Below are 22,807 nucleotides of genomic sequence, written 5' to 3'. Positions count from 1 at the left end.
GTGAGCAATACTAATACCGCGGGTTTTATTGAAGGAATTTCTTTAAAAAAAAAAAAAATTAATTGACTTTCAGGCTGAGGAGGCCCAGTGGGCTCCGTCCAAAATCAACAGAAAAACCAAACCACCGAACCGGTCCCTAATTGAAGAAACAGACCCTTCTTCAACCTCGGCGAGCATCGGAGTAATCTGTCGGGCACTATGCGCACGTTAGCAACCAAACTCACCACTGTAAGTTTTCTTCTCCGGATTGAAATTTTGTTACCCCACCTCATTCTGGGTCTTAATTGTTCCCAATTTTGATGTAAATTCTCCGATCAGTGTGCAAAGCATTACTGTAGAACAAACCCAGTACGGAATGCGCAGTCTCGCAGTTTCTCATCTTACAATGGAAGAGGTCAGTCACTTTGTTATTCTTGTTGTCGATTCGGTAATTCTGTATATTTCGTTTGGTTTGCTGGGTAATGAAGTTCAAAAAGTTCTGAATTTTACCCAATTTGAATAATTTGGGAAAGAAAAAAAAAAACAAGAAGGTTGATTTGGAAGTTAGTTTGAATTGCAGATGAGCTCTCACTTGAACAAGAAGCTGATAGAAAAATCGGGTGGTTGCTGAAGTTGTTATTTGCTGGCACTGCCACTGCTGTAGCTTACAACATCATGCCATATATGGGTCTGTCAGAATCTGACTCTAAGTATTGATTTGATTACGAATTCACAATCTTTCACTAGTTTTGATGATTTTCCCATTATGCGGTTTTTGGCCGACATTGTTCTTGTGATTTGATACATTTTGCAGGAGATAATTTGTTGCAACAGTCGGTGTCGCTTTTGCAAGTGAAGGATCCTTTGTTCAAGAGGATGGGGGCTTCTAGATTAGCGCAGTTTGCGATAGATGGTAAGTGTAGTAACCCCCTGTTCTCTTTTTTCGGTTGGTAATTCTTGAGTTCAGTTGTTACAATCTGTTAATGAATAGAATCTGCCATGTGGTTGAGCTGCGTAATGCTATTGAAGAGTATTTCTCGGATTTTCATTAGGACTTGTAAAATTGGTAGCATATGAAACTTGTTGGGTTTGGGAATGAAGTTTGAGGACCATGTGCTCTGTATTGATAATGTGTACAACATTTTTCTTTTCTCTTGGCTTGTAGATGAAAGGAGGATGAAAATAGTGGAGATGGGTGGTGCTCAGGAGCTCGTAAATATGTTGGGGAATGCTAAAGATGACAGCACAAGGAAGGAAGCTTTGAAAGCTCTTTCTGCTATTTCACAATCAGGTCAGATTATTGTGTTGATACTGCATATCTCCTATGCCTGTATACTTTGACACATTGTTCCATTTCCAGAATAGTAATCAACTGCAACTGCGGGTTTTTCGATGATAAGTGTTCCCACTAACAACTATTCTGCAATGCAATTGGAACAATGACTAATTGCTTGACTGGTGGAACCTTGGAATGCTTGTACTCACACGGTCACACCTCTGGGGAATGCAGACACTATAACCGCCAACACACTATTGCTGGTTGAACATTGAAATGAGTTTAGTTTCTGTTTATATGAACGGAACTATGGAAGAATGGAATTCCGGCAAACTGGGGCTTTAAAATCTTTCGATCTACAAGGCAGACCTCATTGTATGCCCCATACAGAACCAATATAGTTGTTGCTAAGAATAGTTTTATCACTAATCAGCATAATCAAACCTTTGTTAATTTGTGGCAGTAATAGATTTGACTGCTTTTGTACAGCAGTTCTTAAAAGAGCGTGTGAGCAAAATGTGAGGCCAAACATATTAGCACAGCATTTTACTTTTAGATGTCAGAAAACATGTTAATTGCACAATTAACTTGGTGATTTCTGCAAAAGTTTAATGTCAACACTGCAACTGTTATTGTACCAACCAGTTATCTCTTATTCCTTTTGGTTCTCTAATCTATTTTCTATTTACTGCAGATCAAGCTCTTGGAGCTTTACACCAAGCTGGGGCAATCTCAGTCATCCAAGCTGCCCCTGATTCCTTGGAACATGCCGACATTGAGAAATACAAGTCAGGTTTGCTCCAGAGATTCCAAGATCTGAGATATGATAGTCCTTCTGAAGATGTATCAAGTCCCTAGTCTCCAATTCAGATATGATGAAATGTCATTTCTGTATGCGCATGGCACTCCCTTTTGTAAGGATAGATGAATATGACTTGTAGTTTCCTTCGTTTTAGTTCTTAAATGTAATAAATAGAGTTTGAGATCAGACTATTAGATTCAATTTTCTTATGAATGATGATTGGTGGAGAATTATCTATAACACATCTCCTCTTACACAGATATCCTGCTTCAAGATTGGCGAGCAATCTCATAAAAACAATCTATAAATGCTTTTTACTTGAGTAATTAGTAATTTAATGCATATTCAATACACAGTAAGCAATTCTTCAAGAGTCCATTTGCCAGTAATCTTCATCATCTCTCTTGCATTCATGTAGTAATGTTTGTAATCTCTACATAGACAGCACTATTATGAATAATACACACCAATACAAGTACCTCAACTACTACAAAAATGGAACGGCAGAGAAGGATATTCAATTACAACTTGTTTCCGAATGAGTTATACACATTGGTGGAAATGGCAATTGCGCTTGTTACTACTGCCAGGAATACCATTATCGTCGCCATGATCTTATCCCTCTTTGTAGATATCCCATGTACATCCCTATAATTCATATACAGTAAATATATTAGTGTGAAGTTTTTCCATCTTCTCGAAAACAAATAGGAGAGGAAGAGATCAAGAGATTAGATTACCTCAGAACAATAGCACCAGGGAAAATGAATGCAAGGCAGACTGCAGAGGTTGAACCCAGAAACTGAAAGAGATACCAAATGTTTGGGAATGCTATTGCTGCTAGGTAAGAAAAGACTAGCAAACCAAAAGTGAGGAACATAAATCTTTTGGTATCTGTTGCCAGTAGTGGTTTCTTAGGGAAAAGAAACTCATCCAAGTTTGCTCTTAAAGAGAAGTTCAAGAGTGGAAACACCAACATCAAGTGGAGTGCATAGCTCAATCTGACCACATCATTAAGTAGTGCCCCCATTGCTGAATCAGAGCTTCTATCAAAGTTTACAAGTATGTCAGGCATGATTGAATCTCCAAACAATAGGTACCCAAATAGTCCTATGGTGAAGTAGATGGCTGCACAAAGCACTAATGAGATTTGGACAGCCAAGATCATATCTGAAGGCTTCCCAAGCTCGAAACCGATAGGGTGAACTGTATGCAAAGCAGATCAGAGATCAGAATGGTGAGTAATTCGAGCTGCAACTCGACTAAAAGCTGTGTATGAATGGTGAAAAGATGCCTTTCTTACCATTGAAATGAAAAGTGAAGGCTGTCACAATGACTGGAACAGCAGTGAACAGATCAAAGAAGGTGGTTTGTTGGTCTAAACTTGGAACCAATCTTGGGGTTTTGGTTTTCCCTTCAAAGATTGCGAGGATTGCCATTGCAGAACTTATCCCAACAAAAACCACAGCAAGAAGAACTGATATAGCTGAACTGAACCTCAGAGATTCTGCAGTCCACAACAAAACCAAGATTTAAGTAATCCGACATACATGTTTCAACACCTGAGCCTCGTTTGGTTCACGGAAAAGCAACTCCAAGAATGGTCCGTATAAACTTCCCCATTTTTGGGTAATTTCTTTTCCCGATTTCAAACTTCTAATCCGTAAACCAAACTAGACAAAAAAGGATTGTTTCCTTGTGTTCAAGTACTAACCTACACGCCTTAACAACACCAACGGTAGCATTATCAAAACCAGAGTGAACATGAGAGCGATGTCACGTGAGTTCCACCACTGAACTCCAAACCATTCTTGCAGAACACCCAAATGCCCCGTTTTATTTCCAGAAAGGACATCCCCTAAAGAAAAAAGTATAAAACCATTCAATATTAGAAACTTCTCCCAATCTTTAGAATATTAGAACATAAATAAGTAGAGAGAATTTGAAGCTAGCTTACCTATTATAATCTGGTACATGATCAAGCACCCTAGATTAGTGATCATAACACATACTTGTGTTGCAACCGATCCGACCTCCCCAAACGACTCCCTCATGACACCGGCGTACGTCCTCGTCTCGCCGGAATGCGTAAACCTCATCAGAAACTCTACCGAAACGTCGGCCAAGAAAGCAATGATCACAATGAGCACAAAGGCCGGTATGACCCCCAACACCTTAAGAGTGGCAGGTATGGACATAATCCCAGCACCAATAATGCTAGTCGAAACATTGAACACCGCCCCGGAAACCGAGCCTCCATGCCTTACTTTCTTGTTCTCCGGCAGCAGTGGCGCGTGAACTCCGGCCGCCGGCGACATTCCGATGAGGAGAAGAGGGAGGGAGGGGGTCAAAATGGTGTTGTCACTTTCTACATCATGAACTTGAACGTGATTTATATCAGATGGCTAAGATGTGGGCTATGACTAGGAAGTGGGTTTAATTTACCAAAATATCATTAATACATGTGGGGGATGGGATTATGGTGAGGGGGTTAAGGCGAGGGTAGGATTGGAATTTGAGCTTGGAGTGGGGGTTACTGTGTACTTGGACCAAATTGTATCTGGATGGAAAAGTGGGCGCTGTGGGATTTCTTAAAAATCAATGGTGTAGACGATGAGTCGTGTCTGGCAACCTTTTATTATTGGCCAAAACAAAAATATAGTGACAGTTTTGGTCATATCAGGTATAAATTTAAATTTCCAGATTTGGTTGTTGATTATGCATCGACAGAAATTGAATTTCGTCGATCAATTTTTATGACTTTAATTTCACGAGTATTTTGCGTAATGTATCAAAACGATCTCGTTGAGTTTACCAATTAGGGAAATTTCCACATTTGGTTGTTGATTATACATCGATTCTGAGTTGTGTGTTATTGAAGAGTTGTTTTCACATGGTCATTTACCAATTAGGGAAATCATAGTCAATCATCTTAATTAGCATATTTTCGTCTTGAATTTAAACTTAGGCCTCATTTGGCTTGAGGAAAGAAAATTGGTTCCTTGGCCTTTTCCATGAGCATATGAAGCTAAATTTCCCACTAGTTTCCCTTCCAATATTTGGGAATGTCAAGAAAGTAATTTGAAAATGTATTTTACTTTCCTTTCCAATGTTTGGTTTGTGCATGAATAGGAAAGTAAGCAACATCAAATTTCCAATAGTATTCTTAATATAAAAACATAAACACTTCAATATTCAAAATTTTCTTGGATAAATTGGTATAATAATCTTTAAAATAATATTTATAATAGGCAATTAATGTGCAATTAATGAAGGGAAGGTAGAAGGGAAAATGAATCCCATGAGGTGTGGGAGGATCCACTTTCCGCCTATTTTCCCTTCATGCAGAAAAGTTATTCATTTCCTTGGGCATGCCAAACACAGAAAAAGATAAAGTTTCTATTCCCAAGCTTTCCATTATGCGAACCAAACGAGGCCTTAAAGTAATTGAATTTTCTTATGAACAACGAACATTAAGCATAATCTTGAATATGATTTTTGACGAAGTAAATTGAAATCCCCACGTCTTTTTAGCTGTTGAAAATGATTGTTCATGAGTTTGGTATTCATATTGCGGTAGTATTTGAGCATAGTTGTTCATGATTAGGCATCATTTAAATTATAGATATAGACAATTGAAGGCCTACCCTTTATGAGACACGTACCAACCTAAAGTAATCATCTTTTAAACGTGTATGAAATATACATGAAGTTTTTCTTCATAATCTGTGAGTTTTTAACTTGTAAAGTTGGTTCTAGCAAGCTCTTATTGACTAGTCTTGCTCTTGTTTTGTGAACAAGTAAACTTTACTAATGCGTTTAAATTGTTTTAAAAGAACGTATTAATAAATTATTGAATAAGCATATATCAAGCCACAAAACATCTAAATCCATAAATTAGTGAAAGTAACATGATCTTTACTAATTTGTTTTTTTTTTCTACCGAAATTACCAACACAATTTGATTTGATTATGATTAATTCAATTTTTATTTTTTATATTTTGTTTCTCGATAGATCATGCACTTCTGGAAATTATTTTCTCTTTTTGGAGACAAGTAGTTGAGGGGTCATTTCAAGAGGAACATAGATTGATAGATATAGCTTTCCAACGTGGAAAGAAACAGATAAGTTTGTTTATATGATCGAAATTAACTAATGGTGGATTGGAAAGCCAGAGATACTACTAATGATCTTGTTCTTATAGTTGTAGACAAATTTGATGAACTTGATGATGAAGGGAGTTGGCCCCTATATGATAATTGAAGGAAAAGATCAAACTTCTATCTCTAAATTCGGTTCCACATTAATACATCAAATTTCGCAGGAAGACAAATGTAATGAATCCAATTTGGTTCTCTAGCTGGAGCAGAATTTGTGGCATTAAAAAAACCTGTGCCCAATCTGCAGAGTTATATATGTAGCATTTGCTGGCTTTAAGAGCTTTGAGTTGAAGTGTAGAAATTGCTAGAGATTGCAACTGAGCTCGTCACCACAGCCAAAACTATCACCAATATTGCTATTATCTTGTCCTTTGTTGTTGATATCCCATGTCCATCCCTGTTAACAAATTTGAATCAAAAACCAAATTCGATTTAGTAATAGCGAAAAGTATTGCACTTGCTTGCAAGCGCTAAGCTAGAGAAGTGAAAAGGGTCAGAATGTGGTTACCTGAGAATGAGAGCACCAGGGAATATAAATGAGAGGCAAACCACAGTGGTTGATCCCATAAACTGAAAGAAGTACCATATGTTTGGGATAGCTATTGCCACAAAGTAAGAAAATGAGAGCAAGACACAAGTGAGGATTAGAAATCTTGAGTTGCTTTCCGCCAAAACAGGCTTGTTTGGGAAGAGCAGTTCATCTATGTTGGCCCTTAATGAAAAGTTCATAACGGGGAACACAAGCAAGAGGTGCATTGCATAGCTTGATCGAACAACAACATTGAGCATCTGCCCGAATGTGGAGCCAGAGTTTTGATCAAAGTTTACTAGCATGTCAGCCATTATTGAGTCCCCGAACAATAGGTAGCCAAAGAAGCCAATCGAGAAGTAAATGGCAACACAGATCAGCAGAGAAATCCGACCAGCTAACTTCATATCAGAAGGCTCACCGAGCTCTGCTCTAATTGGATGAACTGCATTCATTCACTCACACATTTGAAATGCATCAGAATTTAGTGTTACATATAACATTACCATATAATAGACCAAAAATTGAGGTATCCTCCTCACCATTGACATGGAATCCAAAACTTGTCACAACGACTGGGATACTGGTGAAAATATCAAATATTGAGACCATTGCAAAGTCCGGAAATAGTCTCAGTTTGTGAGCTTTCCCTTTACACACAGCATAAATCGCCATTGCAGAGCATATGGCAACAAAAACCACTGCTAACAAAATGGATATTGCTGAAGTGTGCCTCAGTGAATCTGCAATTCAAGCAACAAGCAATGAGGGAAAACTAGACCTGCGCAACTTCACATTTTTGTTCATCAACCATTTGATCAAAGTTCACTGACCTACTCGGCGTAACAAGACTAATGGAAGCATCACAAATATTGCAATGAAAAGAAGCGCATAAGCTCGAGAATTCCACCAATGGATGCCAAACCATTCTTGTAACATTCCCAAATGCAAAGTTCCTCCAGATTGAGTACTCCCACATAGCACATCCCCTAACGAAAAGTTTGAAACTTTCTTCCATTAGTGTATACCAAAAAATGTCACAGAGATTTAACTGTTGTCAAAAGCAAAAGGAACATCACTAGTACTCCGTTTTGAATCAATTTTTTTTTTAGTTTTCTAGAACACCGCAAGTCAGGAGTGAGCTAATCGAACTAACTTTCGACGCTAATACTCTGAATCACTGCAACCCCTAATGAATTTTGCTCTGTTGTTTGGATACGGGCGGTGGGTGGTTGTATGTCCCGATCAGACATCAACCCAGTTATGGGTCTTCTTTGTTTTATTAGGCATATTGGATAATGCAACAATTATGAATTAAAGACATGCACATTGAATTTGAGGCCTCCCCTGTAACAAAAAAAAAAAAAAAAAAATTGAAGAGCTTACCGATGATGATGAAATAAATGATGAGGCAACCCAGGTTGGTTATGATGATACAGACTTGCACAGCAATCGAACCCAACGGTCCAAACGACTCCCCCACCATGCCGGCGTAGGTTTCCGACTTGCCGGAGTTCGTGTATCTTAGCATGAACTCCACCGTGACCTCTGTCAAGACTGCCACTACTAAGATAGCTATGAACCCGGGAATTATTCCCAGCACTTTCATGGTGGCCGGGATAGACATGATTCCGGCTCCGATCATGGTGGTTGAGATGTTGAAAACGGCGCCGGAAAATGAAGCGCCTTGTATGGAGGATGATGAAGAAGTTTGACCTTCTAGGATTTTGAAGTCATGGAGAAGAGGATGAGCGACCACTCCGGCTTCATCGTTGTTTTGCTGGTTCGTCATCTTCCTTCAGTTTTGGGTTAGCCCGCAACAGTGCAACCTGCATTATCAGAGCATATATAGTTGGTGCGCTCATTATTTTAATGGAGATCTTTTGGTCGTATCCAGATATATAGTTGTTCAACGAGTTTGTGATGATAAATATGGATACAAGGATATCCATAGATAAGGGGAATTAATGTTAAACCCATAGTGTTCTATTTGATTTTCACGCAAATCATGGATACACGATTCATAAGCCAAACATTCAAAACTATGAAATTCAAATCATCTGCCGCACTAACTCTTTATTTAAAAAAAATAATAATAATCTTTCAAAGAGAAAATGTGCATGATATCGTGCTTCTATCTAATACGATTGTTATTCTGAAAAAATTATTTATTTATTAATTAATGCGTTTCTTTACCGCGTTCAAATGAATTATTCCAATATGAGAAAAAGTCAAAACCCCCCTTTGACATAATGTGTTGCTTCCTTTCCCCTAAAGAAATCTAGTGACGTTGGATTAATGCTCTTAATTAAGAGTTAAATCGGTATAATTTCGTTTAAAGAAAAAGAAGAAGATATATGATTCTAAAGTCTAACCAATTTTTTTTTAACTTATTTAATGATCATACAGCTTTAAAACTGACTTCTCCTTAACTTACCATGGAGAAGTACCCCTAGATTCTGATTAGTTTCCAAAACTCTAGTTTCATACATGTAATTCTATTCAATTGCAATAGACAAAATAGAGAATAATTTGGTATAGTTGACAATTCCCAATGGGCCTTGACTTGTTAAACAACCTTGGGCCTCTCAACCTCAAATAAGCCCGCTTTCCTTGACTTAGCCGCGTCACCGTCCTCAGAAATCCGAAGAACTCTTCAAGACTCCTGTTTTCCCCTTCCATTCAACTCAAACCCTTCCATTCTTCTCCAGAGAGAGAGAGAGAGAGATTTTGAACCAAAAAAAAAAAATTAAAAAAAATCTAAAACCAATGGGAGATCAGATAGCTAAGGCTGAAGATTTCGAACGCAAAGCGGAGAAGAAGCTCGGCGGTTGGGGCCTCTTCGGCTCCAAATACGAAGACGCCGCTGAACTCTTCGATAAAGCTGCCAATTCTTACAAGCTCGCCAAATCCTGTGAGTTTCACTCTCTCTAATTCCTCGATTTCGCCCCGATCGTTTTGTTTTTCCCGTCATCTTTTTGCTTTGCGGTGAAATTTTGGATCGAGGTGTTACGGTGCCTTTGGGATTTTGTGTGTGATTGCATCGAATCCGTCTCGGATTTGATCGTGTATGTTTCTGCTGGTTCAGTTAAATCGGATAGTTAGTGTTGCATTGAGGATCTGATAATGATATTCTGTTTGATTTTTTGATTTAATTGGGATTTTAGGGATGGCAAAAGGTCTGAGCTTAGAACTTTGATGAATTAGGCTTATAGGTTTTAATGATAAGTGTATTACCGTGATAGGGAATGGTGTTTCAAAGTTGTTTTGGGAGAAATTTGCAATGAAATTATGCAATGAAGTGTTAATAAATGGAAGTTGTCGATTAATGAGATGAAATAGATATTATGCTTGATATGGTGTTCATGTACCATCAAGTTCTGACTTATTATCGCGGTTTCTAACTGATGGGCCTGGAAAGCCTTATTGTACATGTGGTGGTTCCTATTCTCGTTAATTTGGAAGTAGTGCTTTGTTAACTCTCTGACAAGCAATGATAATGTCTTTTAAACTTGTTATTAGATTTTTCCAATGCCGTTTTTATTGCTTTCTAATCTTTGGGACGTGGTGTTTCAGGGGACAAAGCTGGAGCAACATATGTCAAGTTGGCAAACTGTCATTTAAAGGTTGGTGCTTTTGGTGTTTCAGAATCCAGAAATATCTTTTTTATTTTAAATGTCCCTAACAATACATGATGATAATACTTTTCCATGTAGACTGAGAGCAAACATGAAGCCGCCACAGCTTATGTTGATGCTGCACATTGCTACAAGAAAACATCTGTAAATGGTATGTTATGTATTGTGTTACATCTTACGTGTGTAGCTTTGGTTCACGGCTCATACAGGGAAATAATCTATTAATCATTGGGGAGGGCATTGTTTGCATTTCAGTATTTTAAACTGAGATGGTCAAATGAATTAAGATGCAGTCTGTATTCTTGGTTGAATAAGTGACCTGAAATCAAGTTGTTAAGTTAGAATTACAACGTTTGTTGTACTTACTCTAGCTATAGGTAGAAGTTCACCCTTGTTAGCTGGTACATAGCCTCCTTTAACAGTTTATATTGTACTACTCGCACAAAAGATTTGGTACTGTCAGGACCTGCCTTTGGTTTATCTTGTTTTAATGTTGCTAATAATGCCAGTTTGTGATGTAATAGACTCGAACCATTTCTACTTGCATTTTCATTCTTAATTTTCTATTGTTCTTTTCTTTGTACTTATTTATACATAGGTTAGTCATAATCATACATTTTGATTCTTGTTTTCTGCAGAGTCCATTTCTTGCTTAGAGCAGGGTGTAAATTTGCTTTGTGATATTGGAAGGCTTAATATGGCTGCAAGATACTATAAGGTATTTTGTTTAATAAAATTTCCTATTTTTTTATTTTATTTTTGCTACTAACCTGTTCCGGGATGGAGGACCTCCTAGGCTGAGGGTTTAGGGGCATACTCACTGTGATTTTACTAAAGTGAACATACCAAGACTACCCTCCACCTGGTTAGGTTCAGTCACAAGCCTACACTCCCTGGGTTAGTATTGTTACAAAGATCTGGGACACCTATTAGTGATAAGTTAAGAGGAACTGTGTCTTAGATATAGACAGATGCAACTTAGTGACTGATATGGGAAAGGAACTAAAATGTTAGATTAGATCACTTGAAAGTGTAGAAGAAAAATGGAAGATGCGAATTCAAATGGCTAAACCTCATATTCATATGATTATGACTAGTTTTCATCCTGCTTTCTTCTTGATCTCGATGTTTTCTGCAGTCTACATCTGTAGCATATAATGTTATAGAAACCATTCTAGTCATTCTGTAACATCGGGGTCTGTTTTTTTCCCATGCAGGAAATTGCCGAGTTATATGAATCTGAACAAAACATTGAGAAGGCTATTGACTTCTATGAAAGAGCTGCTGATTTTTTCCAAAATGAAGAAGTAACAACTTCTGCCAACCAGTGCAAGCAGAAAGTTGCTCAATTTGCTGCTCAGATTGAACAGTAAGTTGTCTACATTTTGCTAATATTCTGGCAGTCAAAAGTTATTGTTTTGTTTGTCACATATCCTACATATTTTGCAATTTGCACCAAGTTGTTGTTTTGGAGAATCCTATGTTTTGTCTGGCTGGTGAATTTGATCTTATAGAATATACCTACCTGATCATCTCGTGACTGCTAGTTGTACTGTGCTTTCTTAATATTTGCAACTAGTTTTAATTATAAAGCTTAGCAATATTATTATTCTTATCTGCAACTATATGTCATGATATGACATCACCCTTTCATGACCTTTCATTTTTACCTGCAGTACCTTAGGACATTTCCTTAATGTTTATTAGTGTCATTTAGTGTTATTATTCAACTCTTTTTCGTTGTCAATTAAATTCAGGGAAAAGTTTTGGTCTAATATATTATATTTGAAACTGCAGTTTCATTGAAAACTATGTAAAAATGGTTGGGAAGTATATGGTTGCAAACAATTGCCTCATTAGAACACTTGCCTACAATCCCCTTCCAGCTAACACAGGTTACATCAAACTAAACAAAAAAGATAAATGACTTGGTAAAACAGCATTGAGGAAAGCATGCAACCAGACTGGACTTTCCTTCATTGAATGAACTTCACTTGATGTGTCTAATCATTTTGATTGCAGAAACATTAGTTTTTTTTGTGTGGATTCTTGTCACTTTTTATTTGATTAAACCTATTATTGAATTTTGTGAACAATGGCTCTAGTAGATATTAATTATCAATATGGTTAGTTAGGAGGCGTATTTAGAGGTGATGGCTTCTTATCAATGCACATATTGCTAATGTTTCTGCAGATATCCCAAGTCTATTCAAATTTATGAGGAAATTGCACGGCACTCGCTCAACAACAACTTGCTGAAGTATGGGGTCAAAGGACATCTTCTTAATGCTGGGATATGCCAACTCTGCAAAGGAGATCCTGTTGCAATCAGCAATGCATTAGAGAAATATGAGGTTTTAAGTTTGTGACTTGTTTAGAATTTTCATGTTGTACCCTTTATCTTTCGGAAAATTTACATAATTTTTGTACTTCTACAGGATTTGGATCCAACTTTCTCAGGAACAAGGGAGTACAGATTTTTAAAGGTGAGTTGCTATTATATAGAAAGCCGTTCAGTTTTGGATTATTCTGTTTGCAAGTAGTAAGTTTGATCTCCAATCGAACTGAGAAAAGGATAACTTACACTCTTGTTTTCTTTGTTATAACGTGTCTTGTGTATGTGTAGTGTTTATCAACTAGAAGATTTCTTTTAGTTATGACTTGTAATTGTCAACTGGTTTTAACTTTGCTTTGTGCTTTGTGACAGGATATTGCTGCTTCGCTTGATGAAGAAGATGTTGCTAAGTTCACTGATGTGGTGAAGGAATTTGATAGCATGACCCCACTGGTACACGTCTCTTCAAATTTGATATAATCATAATGCTTGCTTCCATTATAAACTTAATTTTGCGGTTCTTGCATTTATGTTAATTTTGTTGCATGAAACTCCATGTAGGATTCTTGGAAGACCACCTTACTGTTGAGAGTGAAGGAAAAGCTGAAAGCCAAGGAGTTGGAGGAAGATGATCTGACCTAAACTAATAGTAGTACAAGATGTTGTGTGGTCCTCTTATTGGTTTTCGAAGATTGAATTTCATTGCACTGGAATTGTCATTCAGTTGCACTTCTTTGACGATGTGTACTACTGTAGTTTGGTATCTAATCAGAGTGGATGTGCACAAATTTTATTGGGTTTCTTGTGTGATAATCAGATAATGTATGGGGTCTTTCGTTTTATTGCCGACTTTGGTGCGCGAGTAAATTGTTTCAATTAAGTAAACTTGTTATGTAAGTAAGTTCCCATGGCAATTATGATTGGTTGGCTGTTTTTTTCTTTTAATCAGAAAAAATAAAAAATAAAAAAGGTGATTGCGAACTCAGCTATGCATCGGAAATGCCGAGATTGCTTACGTAATACGTAGCCGCGGTACGCTTTACCCAACAATCCTCCTTCACAAAAACGTAGACAGATTATCCTACTTCTCGAAAAATCGATAAATGATGGCAGGTTTTGGAATAGATTTTTGAACTGTATGTGTCGATGTCTCAAAGTTCTTGATACCGCATCTTCTTCTCTTGTTCTCGATCAAAAGTATGTTTCAACTACTCCATTATTCCTTGTTATAAGATTGAAATTTACTTTAATACATATTATCAGATCCATCGATCAACTACATAATGAATATTTTATTTTCAAATGTATGTCTAGTAGAATTTTAGTTATCAAAGTTAAATCGTTGACATATAGAATATTTGCGTATATTATTTTTTGAACATTACTTAGTTTGTTACTGCTCGGATATTCCACTTTTTTTATTTATGTTTGATTGATGATTAGGGTTGGAGAATTACATGAAAGTTCCAAATCGTGGAATGTTTATGTATACAAACTTGTTTGCGTTTGGGAGAGTGGGGCTCAGCCAAATTACCAAATAACAGCTTATGTTTATGTATTAGGCACCGACTCATCCTCATGGCTAGAGATACCATCAGTTCCTCCTCGTTTATTAAGTGAAAAAAATGTATGTGCATATGGTGACATGCATTGGTTGGTTGAACAAGGAAGCCATGTTAATATTGCAGGAGGAGGAAGCCATATAATTTCCTTCGACTTCAAGAAAGAAGAGTTTTGTTGGACTTCTCATCCCGCCTTAAAAGGATTGAAATTACATGGTGAATTTGGACTTGGAAACTCTCTGATTTGCTTGAGGATATTCACTTGCTTAATATATAAGGATCTATGGCTTTGGTGGATAATAATTCAAGAGAAGAGTATGTTCACATTTGGATAATGAAAAGTTACCTTAAGAAAGCGTGGGCTTTAGATTACATTTTGGGTCAATACCCAAAAACTTGTAGGATGTCCTAAACTACTTGTCTTGAATGGGAGCACGGCATTAGGATCATGTGTGCTACTTTTTGGATCTAAGATGTGACACCATAAAATGTGCCAGAAGAGGAAGAGGAGTTGATAATATCTACAGTTTCACTGGAAGCTTGATTTCCTTGAAAAAATTGTGACAGTTTGTTTGAAATAAGAAAACCAGGTATATGCCGAGTTGAAAGATTGGCGGAAGTTTACGTATAGAGTTAGAACAATAATATTGCTGCACCGAGAGACTAACCGTGGTTATCGAACTCCATGTCAGATTTTAATCTACGGAGGCAGTTCACCAAACATCACTCTATCGTCTATGCGTTTAGTAATTATTTATCGTACTTTGTTTCTGACTTTCTCTCAGGAAGATCCTCTCTTTTTCACAGTACTTTGCGGTCTTGTTAACTTCAATGTATGATATCACACCTAATGAAGACATCACCTGGCAAATTTTATTCATGTATTATTAAGCTACAAAAATAATTGAAATCGATAGAGAATTTTAACACTGTCACAAGTTTATGAAATGTACTTCAAACTTATAACTGATCACTGATCATGCGTTTACAGTAAGAAAATCTGGTAAACCTACCTAAGCAAATGCAAACTATTCAGATCTAAGGGACACTCATCTGAAGTTAGATTAGACCAAACGGAAAAGTTTATGCTGCTAAGGCTAAGGTAACATGAAATTAGATTTTGACAATTTCTTTTGAAGCCTACATGTAGTTTCTGACTTATACAAACTAATCTTTTTCACATGAGATCGATGAGTCAAGCGACAGTTGAAAGGTATATAAGGTGGCCTTGGCCAAGGCCACAACTACAGGAGATGATGCTTCAACTTCAGATAATGAATCTACTGTTTTGCAACGTACTAAAGAGTGAAGCAGCTCAAGCTCATGCAAAAGTTGCTTGAAGCAAAAGTCTTGAATCAAAATGTATGTTCCACTTTCTATTATCTTCAGTTCATATATACTGTTTTTAAGAATAGATGAAATGCCTTTTCGGTTTCTTCATCATGGGTGTTTGGTTTTCACTTTGCTAATTGTTACTTTACATGGATGGAACAACCTAATTCTTTTTGTAGAGTGTCTTATCTATTTGACGCTGATGGTCGTGCCTTTTAGAAATTGAAAGTCTATGATGATGGAGATGATGTGCTGCTTCAAGGTTTGCTTTACCTTTGTAAATATAATGTGTGTAATGTGGTTTTTCAGTCTTGTGAGCATGGATACTAAATTCTTTTATATCGTGTAGATTTGGGAACTTGGGATCCATGTATATCTTCTAATGAAAAATGGTTCCTATTTGGCGCAGAAACAAACGAAGCAGTTGAGAAATACTGCTCTTCTGTAAGGTAAGCACATCTTACTGCCCCTTATACAAGTTAATTTGCTTAGTTTTCATGGAAATGTTGGGACAGTTGTTTGCTTTCTTTTTCAGGACAAGAAGGCTTTTGACTCCAACCGTGTCTCAAACACTCCATTCGAGTTCTAGCTAGAAAGAAGTAGAAATGCTCGAGAGTATAACTTCTAGAACCAACAAAGAAGATATACTCAAAAGTAGAGCAGAATACTAATGTATATAGTCAAGAGATTGTTTTCTTCAAAATACATTGTTGTCTGAAAACTTAGAATAGTTGTATAGTTCATATCAAGTACTATTTCTTGGTCTGGTGTACTTGTATATAGTCCATCAATAGAAAAAGAAATACGTGGATTCATTTTTAGTATCCTCTCTTCTGATAGTTTTTTATTTCATTGTCTTGCGTCTGATGATCTCGTATTGCATTTTGTTTGTGTATCATTCGTGGGAAATTGGGAATTCAGCATATTATTTCTTTCTTTAACAGCCATGGTAATTTGATGGAAGTGCATGAAAATCTTTATCACTCCACATTACATGTCTACATATATAGTTTTCCATGTTCTTGATGTGGTCATTTTTTTTTATAATCAATCTGGTTTCAACTCAATTGAACAATGTGATATTCCTCTTTGAAAATAAAAAAATAAAATAAAAAATTGAACAATGTGATATTGGAGTGTGTTTGGATGAGGGAAAAAATGATGGAATTTAATTGAAAATTAGGATTTCATAATTCCTACAAGCTAATTCCCTCGTTTGACATTATCAGATTGGAAATTTTAAATTTCTCTGTGGAAAAAAACGAATGAATTCATTATTTAAATTTCTCACTTCAATTTCCACCCAAATATGTGTCATTTGCGAAACAAGGCTTTTTTCTATTTTATTTTTTTATTTATTTTAAACTTTCTTAATTTATTACAGATTTCAAATCCTAAATATCTCAATAGAAATTGCAATTAATGGAATTTTAGATTAATGGAGTTAAAGATTCCATCATTTATAAATTCCTATGAATTTCAAAAAAATTTCATCCATAAGAATGAACTATTAACAAAACGCACCGTAAAAGAATGAACTATTAATAAAAAAAAGTCCATAAGTCTATGGTCTGGAATGCAAGTTTATAATAATGGCCTCAATAAGAATCTGAATTTTGTTACAAACTTAACATTAATTGTTAACTTTCATTTAACTTTTTTTTTTTTTTTTTTTGACTTTGTCAAGGGGAACCCAAAGGCTTCCTAGGCCCAAGATAAACCCCTTCGGCGCATGTGAAATGTTCCAACTGTGCATTGCAGCACAGTGTCTGGCCACTTTGACAGCTTCGGGGTTCGAACCTAGGTTGGGGAGCACATCCAATTAGGCAAGAACCACTAGGACACTTGCAGTGATTTCATTTAACTTATAATTGGTGATGTACCTGATTCAAAAAGATATTTGGCTTCCATGAAAAGTAACAACTCTCATTAATATACGGTAAATATTTCAAAATTAGCCAAACTCTATGAAAATAGAACGACATGGTTAAAAGTTGTCATGTATCCTCCATGAGCAGTCTTTTCACAAAGGTGAGTTTTGAAAGATTGCTTTGGTAAAATCTCCTACATGCCAAACGAAGACTTGCTCATTCTGATAATCTTGTAATATTGCATGTCTGAAAACTTTCTCATGCAGGCAACCTTATAATATGGTTCAATAATTGAAATATTATACTGTTAATTCAAAAACAACAATCACAAAACTTTGACTCTTCATTGAACATGAAAGATGTTACCAAGTTGATCAAGTGGAGGTCTGAATCCGTTTTCATCATAATCATAGACAGATGAGGAAGATGTAGTTGGCAAATGAATAATTGAGATGAGCAGTTTGACCCCCCACTAAACAAAGAATATGATTCCTTTCTTTAATTGAGTACACCAAAGAGCAAAGGATCGACGTGGCAAAAGGTGATCAAGTCCCTCTAACGCAATTTAAAGTTTAAACCAGCGTGAAATTCGAATCACCACCATCCACATGGCTGTCTCTTTCTTTATCTTCGAAACGACGGCGTTTGGTGGTTTCCTCTTAGGGGAAGAGCCAGCCTCTGCCAGCCACTTGACGCTTTAACGCTTTGTTTGACCTCCTCCTTTGTAACCTGCAGCCTTCAATGAGAGCTTGTTGTTCTGCTCTCTTAGGTATGTCCAAGCTTTGTTCTTTTATGCTCTCATTTCTTCATTTGTAAAGGTTGCTTTCTGTTTGATTTCTTCTTTTTCTATTTCTGGGTTGAGTTCTTATGAATTTTTTAGTCGAATCTGTGAGTTTTACTTTCTGGGTATTTGTCAATTCTCTCGGTAACCTCTCTTGTTGATGAAAGTTTGGTTCTTTATAATCAGTTTCTGTGGTTTACTGTGGCAATTTATTTGAATGGTTGTATTTGTTGTCTTTTTTTCTTCTTCTTTTTTCTGGGTAGAGTTCTTATGATTTTTTAGTCGAATCTGATGTCTTTACTTCCTGGGCAATTCTCAATTGTTTGTGTAACCACTCTTATTGATGAAAGTTTGGTTCTTTAAAATCCGTTTCTGTGGTTTACTGTGGCAATTTATCTTCTTGTTTTATGAACTGGGTCCAATGCTTGGTTTGTATATTGGGAATTTGAGTATTGGTGATTTTGGTTTGTTGGTTTGCTTCCTGGTTTTAAATTCTTTCGGTTTCAATGTTTCTTTTGCCTGTAGATTCCTTGCTTGGGAAAGAAGAGAGAGGGCACTTTTCATCTGTTTATACTTGAGATTCCATGCAACTCTCTTGATTGGAAACATTGAAGAAAAGGTACATTCTGCGAGGTTGATGTCACAGTTTTGATATTGGTTGTCAATTTTGTCCTGATTTGAGATGGTTTCGACTGATAATGGAAACCAAAAAGAGGAAATTGAAGGCTCTAATGGTGGTGGAGTGAAGGCTCCAGTTCCCTTGGACAACCTTTCTGTGTCTAGTAGGAATTTGTTAAGCGATGAAAAGCCTCAGAGGAGGTTTCATGATGTTATTTCTGATAGGGTAAGGTTCCTGAAATTTGGTTCTGCATCTGCCCGATTTAAGCGGTTAGCTATGGATAGAGATGAGATTTCACGCTCGGTGGCTTCGCCAAGGGGACATGGTTTCAGAGAAAGGATCAATGGGGTCTTTTCCAAGAAAATTGATTGGCCTTCGCTCATGAAAATGAGCAAAGAGTGGATTAGAGATCCAATGAACATGGCTCTTTTTCTGTGGATTGCCTGTGTTGCTGTTTCAGGTGCAATTTTGTTTCTTGTCATGACTGGAATGTTGAACCATGCACTACCAAAGAAGTCCTCGAGAGATGCATGGTTTGAGGTGAATAATCAAATTCTCAATGCACTTTTTACTCTTATGTGTTTGTACCAGCATCCAAAGCGATTTTACCACCTTGTACTTCTGTGTAGATGGAAACCGGAAGACATTTCTAGACTCAGAAAGATTTACTGTAAAAATGGGACTTATAAGCCACATGAATGGGCACACATGATGGTTGTTGTTGTTCTGCTCCATGTGAATTGCTTTGCGCAATATGCGCTTTGTGGTTTAAACTTGGGTTACAAAAGATCTGAACGACCAGCCATAGGAGTTGGAATATGTGTATCTTTTGCAATTGGTGCACCTGCAATTGCTGGTATATACAACATTGTCAGTCCCCTTGGGAAGGATTATGACATGGATGAGGAAGCGCAGGTTCAGTTTAGCACTGATGAAGCAGCTGAAAAGTTGAGGTTAAAGCGATTAGTGAGAAGGTATTCTTTTGCATCCAGGGATGAACATCGAATCATTGAGACTACCCCAAAATGGACTGGAGGTATACTGGATATTTGGGATGACATTTCTCTTGCATATGTCTCACTGTTCTGTAGCTTTTGTGTATTTGGGTGGAATATGGACAGACTTGGGTTCGGGAACATGTATGTTCATATTCTGACATTTATTCTGTTTTGCGTGGCTCCTTTCTGGATCTTTAACTTGGCTGCTGTTAATATTGACAATGAGACTGTTCGGGAGTCTCTTGCAGTAACTGGCATTATTCTCTGTGTTTTTGGTTTGCTCTATGGTGGCTTTTGGAGGATCCAAATGAGAAAGAGATTTAACTTGCCTTCTTATAACTTCTGTTTTGGTGAACCGGCAGTGTCTGATTGCGCATTGTGGCTTTTCTGTTGTTGGTGTTCTCTTGCTCAGGAAGTGAGGACGGGGAATTCCTATGACATTGTAGAAGATAAGTTTTGTAAAAAAGAAACAGATATTGGGAGCCAGCTACCAATGTCACCCTTGCCCCGTGAAGATGGAGTGGGTCAACTTCGGTCTGGTCCAAGTTCTCCTTTGGGGAACTACTCAAGCCCAACTAAGACTGGCATGGTTGGTTCTCCAAGTCCTAGCAGATTTTCAAAGGGACTGTATAGTCCAGATAGGGCGCTTTCTTCAGTGAAAGAAGAATCTCATCCAACAGGTAAGGATGAAACTATGACCGCACCTGCACCCTCGGTGATACAAAGAGAGGCCATATAGCACCACAAACTAGGCATAAGATTTATATAGCATTATGATTTGTATATGAATTCCTGTAGATTTGTTTGTAAAACTTCCACCAATCTTTTGTGTGTTGAGCTGCATCCTTGTTTTTTCTTTTGAAATGTTTCATCAATAGTTAACACAGGATAATTGATAGTTACATGGTACTTTATTCATGAAGAAATTATCTGCTTAGATATTCGTACATGAACAATCTATTCTGTTCTGAGTAATATAGTTGTTAATTTTCCTTTTGTTGTTCTTATCTGACTAGAACTGTGGTTAAGTTACCTGCGTTTGACCCAGCAATCTTTCTGTACTGACACTGAGCAATACTACTGCATTTGACTTAAAAGTCAAGAATTAGTTTGCCTGCTTAGAGATTTGGAACTTTTGCTTTGTTTCTGTTGGGTTAGCAATGAAGTATATGAGAATAATAACTCAAGTGAATGACAAGTAATACAGTAGTGATTTGATATAAAAGATCAGTAGCTTCTGTTCTTGTTTTCCATCGGCGATAAAAGGACAAGATATAGAGGGTTAATCATAGAAGCAAAGCAGATTGAAAAGCTTAGAAGTTCTTATTAAGATGTGCACACTGCTGATGAATTCAGGAAGGATACTAACTGCAAAAGACAATGCTTTTGTGAAGCAGAGTCTGGAGGCGTTGTGAAATATTTTCTGCACTGTTTACCACCCTGCTTGGTGTGGTAAATTGTTCCTTCTTACCCTTCTTTCCCTATTGTGAATTTTTTGTTTCTTTTTTCCTGTTTTTTTTTTTTTTTTTCTTTCTGTTACATATAAGTCATACATAATACGTGTCCCTTGGAATGTGTAGAGATAGATTGGTTTGAATATTTGGCATGCCTACATAAGTTGACAGCATGGACTGGTAATAGCTTATATCGTCATCCAGTGTATTGCTTTTGAGGCCGTAAGAGGTTCGGTATGTTAATTATTGTTATCTATACACGTATATTTTTTTTAATTTAGACAATATGTATACTTGTGCTTAGTACATTGAAATTCTCTTCACATATATTATGTATCGTTTATCATTTTCTAACATTATGACAATTTTAGAAAGTTTGTTTGAATTATTCATGTATAAATTCAGTAGCTTTTGACTGCAGGTTTTTAGAAGTTTCGTCTGTTACTTGTACCTTCCTGGACTAGTAAATTTTATCCTTTTGGTGTCTCCGACTGATGTTGCAACCAATTGTAAACAAATAACGAAATAGATAATTGTGGTGTCCCTGACATTTAGGCTTGAAAATTACAAACAAATTTTTGAAAAATAATAAGACTGTTAGAACGTGTTCTTGTTTCTTTCAACCATGAGAAACACGACTTCTGCAGTTTCAATTCTGGTTCATTTTTTGTACTGTTCACATTGCTCTTTTAAAAAGACAGTTTCTTTGTCTTAACATTTCCGAGTAACCAAGGATTCCATATCCTTAGTTTTTGAAGATTTAACTTTAACCTATAGAACTTTCTGTGTCTTCAAAAAATTCAAGATGACTTCCTTCAAAGAAAAAGTGGACGTTTTCAAAGCATGGAGCAGAAAGCCATTGAAGATGCTTCATTTTCTGTGGTTCATCTGTGTTTGTATTTCATTTATATGCATGCTTGTTCTCCTGAGCGGATTGTTGAAACACAGACTAGTAACAAAGTCCCAGCACGATTTATGGTTTGAAGTAAATGTCCAAATTATCAATTTACTTTTCACCATTTTGTGTTTGTACCAGCATCCAAGGTGGTGCCACCACCTCTTTCTGCTGTGCAGATGGAGACCAGAAGATGCTTCAAAGCTTCGAAGGTTTTACTGCAAAATTGCGAAAGAGAAGCCGCATGAACGGGCACACATGGTGGCCATTGTCATTCTGTTCCAAGTGAACTGTTTTTCACAATACATTGTTTGTGGTTTACACTGGGGTTACAGCATTTCTGAACGACCTTTTGAAGCAATTGGAATAAGTTTATTGATTACGATAAGTTCAGTTATAATTGCTGTTCTATACAAAACTTTCGGCCCCTTGCAAAAGGAGGATCCTAATTCCGGCGTGGATGTGGAAGCGCCTGGCTGCGAAGGCAGCCTCCCCAGAACCCCAATTTTTAGGCCTTAAATTTTTATACATCGCAACATAATATACGAATCGATAGCAAGAGAGCGACCAAGAG

General features: G+C 36.9%; 5 protein-coding genes across 5 annotated transcripts; 3 read left to right on the top strand and 2 right to left on the bottom strand.

Moving 5' to 3' along the window:
* The first annotated feature begins 71 nt into the window (after window positions 1–71).
* On the top strand, window positions 72–2,317 carry LOC133714388 (uncharacterized). The gene is made up of 6 exons (XM_062140496.1): window positions 72–228; window positions 319–394; window positions 560–667; window positions 794–892; window positions 1,145–1,270; window positions 1,950–2,317. Exons 1-6 carry the CDS (start codon window positions 199–201, stop codon window positions 2,111–2,113), a joined length of 603 nt encoding a protein of 200 aa, XP_061996480.1. The 5' UTR covers window positions 72–198; the 3' UTR covers window positions 2,114–2,317.
* Window positions 2,318–2,435: 118 nt separating this feature from the next.
* Window positions 2,436–4,468, bottom strand: LOC133714386 (amino acid transporter AVT6C-like). Its single transcript, XM_062140494.1, has 5 exons — window positions 4,015–4,468; window positions 3,772–3,915; window positions 3,361–3,564; window positions 2,798–3,263; window positions 2,436–2,705 (listed from the first exon to the last, which is right to left on the bottom strand). Exons 1-5 carry the CDS (start codon window positions 4,373–4,375, stop codon window positions 2,579–2,581), a joined length of 1,302 nt encoding a protein of 433 aa, XP_061996478.1. The 5' UTR covers window positions 4,376–4,468; the 3' UTR covers window positions 2,436–2,578.
* Window positions 4,469–6,312: 1,844 nt separating this feature from the next.
* LOC133715149 (amino acid transporter AVT6C-like) lies at window positions 6,313–8,763 on the bottom strand. Its single transcript, XM_062141530.1, has 5 exons — window positions 8,135–8,763; window positions 7,582–7,737; window positions 7,291–7,491; window positions 6,728–7,193; window positions 6,313–6,616 (listed from the first exon to the last, which is right to left on the bottom strand). Exons 1-5 carry the CDS (start codon window positions 8,538–8,540, stop codon window positions 6,493–6,495), a joined length of 1,353 nt encoding a protein of 450 aa, XP_061997514.1. The 5' UTR covers window positions 8,541–8,763; the 3' UTR covers window positions 6,313–6,492.
* A 628-nt stretch (window positions 8,764–9,391) lies between these two features.
* LOC133717489 (alpha-soluble NSF attachment protein 2) lies at window positions 9,392–13,618 on the top strand. Its single transcript, XM_062144211.1, has 9 exons — window positions 9,392–9,662; window positions 10,325–10,374; window positions 10,465–10,537; window positions 11,025–11,104; window positions 11,604–11,755; window positions 12,581–12,740; window positions 12,825–12,872; window positions 13,094–13,174; window positions 13,283–13,618. Exons 1-9 carry the CDS (start codon window positions 9,518–9,520, stop codon window positions 13,361–13,363), a joined length of 870 nt encoding a protein of 289 aa, XP_062000195.1. The 5' UTR covers window positions 9,392–9,517; the 3' UTR covers window positions 13,364–13,618.
* A 4,473-nt stretch (window positions 13,619–18,091) lies between these two features.
* Window positions 18,092–20,880, top strand: LOC133714933 (uncharacterized). The gene is made up of 2 exons (XM_062141218.1): window positions 18,092–18,255; window positions 18,793–20,880. The coding sequence occupies exon 2, from the start codon at window positions 18,950–18,952 to the stop codon at window positions 20,621–20,623; it is 1,674 nt and encodes a 557-aa protein (XP_061997202.1). The 5' UTR covers window positions 18,092–18,255; window positions 18,793–18,949; the 3' UTR covers window positions 20,624–20,880.
* Window positions 20,881–22,807: the final 1,927 nt, after the last annotated feature.

This window comes from Rosa rugosa, chromosome 6 (assembly GCF_958449725.1).
Source record: "Rosa rugosa chromosome 6, drRosRugo1.1, whole genome shotgun sequence".
Lineage (NCBI taxonomy): Eukaryota > Viridiplantae > Streptophyta > Magnoliopsida > Rosales > Rosaceae > Rosa > Rosa rugosa.
This window is presented reverse-complemented; position numbering and strand designations above follow the sequence as displayed.

Bases quoted from the DNA above. Each gene is read 5' to 3' on its own strand.
- LOC133714388 (XM_062140496.1), top strand. From the start codon at position 199: ATGCGCACGTTAGCAACCAAACTCACCACT. The intron at 229-318 runs GTAAGTTTTCTT...TTCTCCGATCAG, and splicing joins TAGCAACCAAACTCACCACT to TGTGCAAAGCATTACTGTAG. The intron at 668-793 runs GTCTGTCAGAAT...TACATTTTGCAG, and splicing joins CAACATCATGCCATATATGG to GAGATAATTTGTTGCAACAG.
- LOC133714386 (XM_062140494.1), bottom strand. From the start codon at position 4,375: ATGTCGCCGGCGGCCGGAGTTCACGCGCCACTGCTGCCGGAGAACAAG. The intron at 3,916-4,014 runs GTAAGCTAGCTT...TTTTTTCTTTAG, and splicing joins CATGTACCAGATTATAATAG to GGGATGTCCTTTCTGGAAAT. The intron at 3,565-3,771 runs GTTAGTACTTGA...TGTGGACTGCAG, and splicing joins GGTGTTGTTAAGGCGTGTAG to AATCTCTGAGGTTCAGTTCA.
- LOC133715149 (XM_062141530.1), bottom strand. From the start codon at position 8,540: ATGACGAACCAGCAAAACAACGATGAAGCCGGAGTGGTCGCTCATCCT. The intron at 7,492-7,581 runs GTCAGTGAACTT...CTTGAATTGCAG, and splicing joins AGTCTTGTTACGCCGAGTAG to ATTCACTGAGGCACACTTCA. The intron at 6,617-6,727 runs GTAACCACATTC...ATTTGTTAACAG, and splicing joins CCTGGTGCTCTCATTCTCAG to GGATGGACATGGGATATCAA.
- LOC133717489 (XM_062144211.1), top strand. From the start codon at position 9,518: ATGGGAGATCAGATAGCTAAGGCTGAAGATTTCGAACGCAAAGCGGAG. The intron at 11,105-11,603 runs GTATTTTGTTTA...TTTCCCATGCAG, and splicing joins TGGCTGCAAGATACTATAAG to GAAATTGCCGAGTTATATGA. The intron at 12,873-13,093 runs GTGAGTTGCTAT...GCTTTGTGACAG, and splicing joins GGGAGTACAGATTTTTAAAG to GATATTGCTGCTTCGCTTGA.
- LOC133714933 (XM_062141218.1), top strand. From the start codon at position 18,950: ATGGTTTCGACTGATAATGGAAACCAAAAAGAGGAAATTGAAGGCTCT.